At 37.9% G+C, this 4,628-nt stretch overlaps 1 protein-coding gene across 3 annotated transcripts; it reads right to left on the bottom strand.

The window, feature by feature from the left end:
• Positions 1-1,280: 1,280 nt before the first annotated feature.
• Positions 1,281-3,061, bottom strand: LOC106299191. Of its 3 annotated transcripts, none has more exons than XM_013735319.1 (6): positions 2,736-3,061; positions 2,558-2,634; positions 2,392-2,440; positions 2,148-2,244; positions 1,983-2,055; positions 1,281-1,891 (listed from the first exon to the last, which is right to left on the bottom strand). In XM_013735319.1, the coding sequence occupies exons 1-6, from the start codon at positions 2,890-2,892 to the stop codon at positions 1,349-1,351; spliced, it is 996 nt and encodes a 331-aa protein (XP_013590773.1). In that variant the 5' UTR covers positions 2,893-3,061; the 3' UTR covers positions 1,281-1,348. The 3 variants fall into 3 exon arrangements, with proteins under 3 accessions (XP_013590773.1, XP_013590772.1, XP_013590774.1); XM_013735318.1 differs by having other exon boundaries at positions 1,281-1,897; XM_013735320.1 differs by having other exon boundaries at positions 1,283-1,897; positions 2,722-2,780.
• Between the last annotated feature and the right edge of the window lie 1,567 nt (positions 3,062-4,628).

Here is a 4,628-nt window from a genome sequence, read left to right on the forward strand (position 1 = left end):
GAGGAAATGAACCCTCGGAATATACCGAGGGACTCGTTCCTCGGAATATACCGAGGGCTCCGTTCCTCGGAATTTTCCGAGGGCTCCGTTCCTCGGAATTTTCCGAGGGCTCCGTTCCTCGGAATTTTCCGAGGGCTCCGTTCCTCGGAATTTTCCGAGGGCTCCGTTCCTCGGAATTTTCCGAGGGCTCCGTTCCTCGGAATTTTCCGAGGGCTCCGTTCCTCGGAATTTTCCGAGGGCTCCGTTCCTCGGAATTTTCCGAGGGCTCCGTTCCTCGGAATTTTCCGAGGGCTCCGTTCCTCGGAATTTTCCGAGGGCTCCGTTCCTCGGAATTTTCCGAGGGCTCCGTTCCTCGGAATTTTCCGAGGGCTCCGTTCCTCGGAATTTTCCGAGGGCTCCGTTCCTCGGAATTTTCCGAGGGCTCCGTTCCTCGGAATTTTCCGAGGGCTCCGTTCCTCGGAATTTTCCGAGGGCTCCGTTCCTCGGAATTTTCCGAGGGCTCCGTTCCTCGGAAATTCCCGATGAAAATTCCGAGGAACATTTCGTCGGAACTTCCGAGGATTGGACCATCGGAAAGTCCATCGAAATATCCTGAGGAAGTTCTCCCTCGGTATATTCCGAGGAGCTTTCCGACGAACTGGTGGTCCTCGGAGTTTCCTCGGAATTCCGTCGGAAATTTCCGAGGAAAAATGAATTTCCGAGGAGTTATTTCCGAGGATTTATTTCCGAAGACTTGTTTCGTCGGTATGTTGTCGGAATAACGTTATTCCGACGACATACCGACGAGTTTTTTCCTCGGTATGTCGCTGTTTTCTTGTAGTGTATAACTACTTAACTAGTATTACCACTTTCTCATGGGGTTCCAACGAAAACTTCAAGATGGCTAATTAATAGAATAATTGAGGTATTTGAATTTGTTACCGAGGACTCAAGTATGAATGGTATAAAACAACCACTGAGAAGCCAACATGCTTATCATGGTCGGGACATAATGATAAAAGCTCACTATAGTTTAATCATTTTGCATCTTTCATTGATCATAAAAGGTTCCCCTCAAATCCACCTTTACCGCATCCACAAGCCTCCCCACATACTCTGTGCACACTTTTTTCTATATAGTATATTTGTAATAATCATGTTTAATAAAACGTATATTCGATCCAAAAAAAAGGGTATATGTGATAATCATGTTGACTCACATAGAATATTCCCATGCGTTCTTCACCCCGACTTGCTCACAGAATCTTTACTTTAAAAATATCAATGGAAATCTACGCATATATAATAGGAGTTTTTTGAAAACCATTTATAGATCTTTAATAAAACGTATATTTCTCAAACTCAAGTCCTATGTTCGGTCGGGCACGTCCCCATATTTTTTTTTGTAACTATTCAAACTCAACTTCAACTCCTGCTCATCATCATCAACTTCAAAATCTATCTTCTTTAGCAGTTGACATTCCATGCAAACGACGTCGTTATGGTTTCTCTTCTTCTTGTCCGTCATCACTTCTGATTTGATCTCCATCAACGGAAGCTCCACCAATTGTTTCTCATCATTATCATTATTCAGTTTCGTCTCTGATCTTTCTGAAGATGCCAAGGAGCTCTCAACTGAACATCTCAGCAGTCTAATTCCTCTAGTTTCTGTTTTCTTGCGATACAAGAAACTTTCTTGTGCGTCCTCTGCTTCTTCTTCGTATTCTTCCACCTGCGTCAGCTCCGAGAACGAAGAACTCGGATTCACCAGTGAAGCAAATCTCGAGAGCTCGGTTCTTGCAAAGTCCATGCCAAGAGTGGAAGATGTGTAGCCAGCGAGAGTTTGTTGAGCTTTTATCAGTACTGACTGTAAATACTTGCCTTGTGCCTCAATCTTCACTTGCAAATTCCTCTGAACCTAAAGCCAAAACATTTTTAAGACCCCAAAAATCAATTATTGTGCTTAGTTAGAGTTAATTAATAGGAGTTTTGATTGACGTTACGATTTCGATATGTTCATGAAGTTTCTTCTGAACTTCCGTCTGCAGTTGTAAGGATTCGGTGATCTTCAAGCTTCTGCTTCAAAACAAACCAAACAATAAATTTTCAATGTATTACAATAATCAATCTAAAGAAGATAATATTTTGATTATCTGATTATCAATAACTCGTTAGCTGGATGGTTGTTTTCTTCGTTGACACTGCCTTTGAAATCTCTAGAATAGTTTCCACTCTCAGCTTCTTGGGTTTCTAAAGCTGATGAAACTGCTCGACCAAGAAGCAAATAATAAATAAGAAAAATATATGTAAAAATGTTGTAACACAATATGGTCAGATTAGTGTTCAACTTTAAGAATATGTTCTATATATTTTCATAAAATAGGATCAATGTTATGATAAAGAAACTCAAACCTTCTAGCCTGTTATCATCGAACTTCAGGCTCTTTCCTAGTCGATATTTCTGTAGGAAGTTCAAAATAAAGTCATTCAAATTTGATCTTCCAGAAGAAAAAACACAAAAAAATCGAAAACTGAAAACACTGATCATCGAATCAAAGATTCTGCTGAACATTATTACCTGTAAATGGCTCTTGAGATGATACAAGGTAAGCCCAGGAATCTCCATAGCCTTCATCAAACTCTTAGGTGTTGCCTCTGCAGACAAAAAAAAAACAGAAAAAATAAAAAAAAAAACAATTAAGAAATGGATAATAAGAAAAACTAAAACTAAAGAAGACGAACACAAAAGTATATACTGTTAGGTCCACCGAGCTGATTAACGGCTTCGACGAATCTGTGATGAAGCTCACAAGTCCATTTTAATCTAGGGTTAGCATCTGTTGACAACACAAGACTCATCTTTGTCTTCTGATTATTACCCTTATTAGTGTTGCTCGCCATTAACAAACACATACAAATCTCTCTCTAATAACAATTAAGATCAAACGACCCCAAGAAATATAAAATATAAAATATAAAATATAAAATATAAAATATAAAATGAAATTTGTTTTCAAAGATTGTTGGGTTTGTTGGCAAAGCTATATGGAGGTTAATATATAAATATGTGGAGTGGTTGATGTTGTTCTTTTTATTGCTTCTTTCACTCCATATCTGGAAACATGAGTGGGGTTTTGTTGGAGAAGGGAATATATGCTCTCTTGACCCTTTCCTCTTTCTTTTCGTTTCTCTTTCTTTCTTTAAGTTTTCTTATTAATTGATGTTTTCATCATTTTCCGATTTCACACAGCTTTGTGTGTGTGTGTTGCCTTTTGTAATTTCGTGTTACTTTTTCTTCGATATATGAGGCAATAAGATTAGATAAAAAGAGGTTGTGTACACTTCGTTTTTGGTCGTATGGACAGACATCTATCTATCTTAATGGACACATATCGTATGTGCATACCTATTTTTTCTGTGCTTGCAATTATTATTACCGTTTTCTATTCTATTTTCAGCATGGTCCCAATTTTACTTTTCTCTCTTTTTTTTGCTAACCGAGTATCCTGGCTCCACCGAGGTAGTCCAGACTAGAGACCGAAGTGAGCATGGACGCTGCCAGGACGTCACCATGTGGCTCACCGTGTAACGGTCTACGGTCTTCGGTCTCGGATGCTGCAGCCCACATGTAAATTCCGCAGTGGCCAAGGTTACTTTTCTCTCTTGCTTTTCTTCTTATGTATATGTATAAATTTTGACATCACCTTTAGAAGTTGCAGGATTAGTAAAAGTTGTAGCCTTATAACATTTTCTTAAAATTTGATAGGTAATCTGTCACGGAATGGATCAATTATAACAATTTATATATGTTGTCTCTTGATAATTCGAGTTTTATTGATCTTAATGGTTTTCTTTTACCTATAAATTTTATTTAGTAATAAGCTCACATATCTACCACACAGATTGTATAATTAATATTCCAGGATAGATAGTGATGCATTTTTTGATTAAATAGTGGTGTATACATACTAGAATCATTCCTAAAAAGAAGGGTAAAGAAAAAGTGCAAGGTGTTAGAAAATAATATATTTGTGATTATCCATTAAAGGATAATGTTGATCTTTATAATTTTGTCATCTTGTGTTAAGTCGGTAAGAAATGACCGACCTTTTCCCCTATATATAGTGACTTCATGTCACTTGTAATAATTATTAGAAATGGTGAAGAAAGTCACTTTGCTCTCGTTCTATTTTCCTCTCCAACAAAAGAATACAATAATATAATATATATAAACATTTCTCTACATATAAATCTTATCGGAGAATAATTTACGACATGTTATCAGCACGAAGCTCTGGCCAACTGAGGTTTATCAATTCGAAAGTTCTTAAACCAGTCGAGGTAATGTTTAAATTTATGTGTTTCAATATACTTAATTTATTTAAATTTTATTATTGTTCCGGAGTGAGTGGCTAGGCCTTCTCCGTTTATTTTCGGGATGATAGGCGTTGCCTTCCCCGGCTGATCGTTATGGTAGGCTATGCCTTCACGATCAGAGAAACACGTGGTAGGCTTTGCCTCCGTGAATAAAAATAAAAGGTCAAAAATGGTAGACTAAGTCTCCTCGGACCTTGAAATAAGTAAAAGTTAAAATGGTAGACCATGTCTCCTCGGACTTTGAAAAATGATCAATATGGTAGTCTAAGACT

Source organism: Brassica oleracea, chromosome C6 (assembly GCF_000695525.1).
Source record: "Brassica oleracea var. oleracea cultivar TO1000 chromosome C6, BOL, whole genome shotgun sequence".
NCBI classification, from domain to species: Eukaryota; Viridiplantae; Streptophyta; class Magnoliopsida; order Brassicales; family Brassicaceae; genus Brassica; species Brassica oleracea.

Excerpts from the sequence above, each read along its gene's own strand:
- LOC106299191 (XM_013735318.1), bottom strand. The coding sequence starts at position 2,892 with ATGTGTTTGTTAATGGCGAGCAACACTAATAAGGGTAATAATCAGAAG. Across the intron at positions 2,635-2,735 it reads TCAGCTCGGTGGACCTAACA|AGGCAACACCTAAGAGTTTG; the intron begins GTATATACTTTT and ends TTTTGTCTGCAG. Across the intron at positions 2,056-2,147 it reads AACAACCATCCAGCTAACGA|AAGCTTGAAGATCACCGAAT; the intron begins GTTATTGATAAT and ends GTTTTGAAGCAG.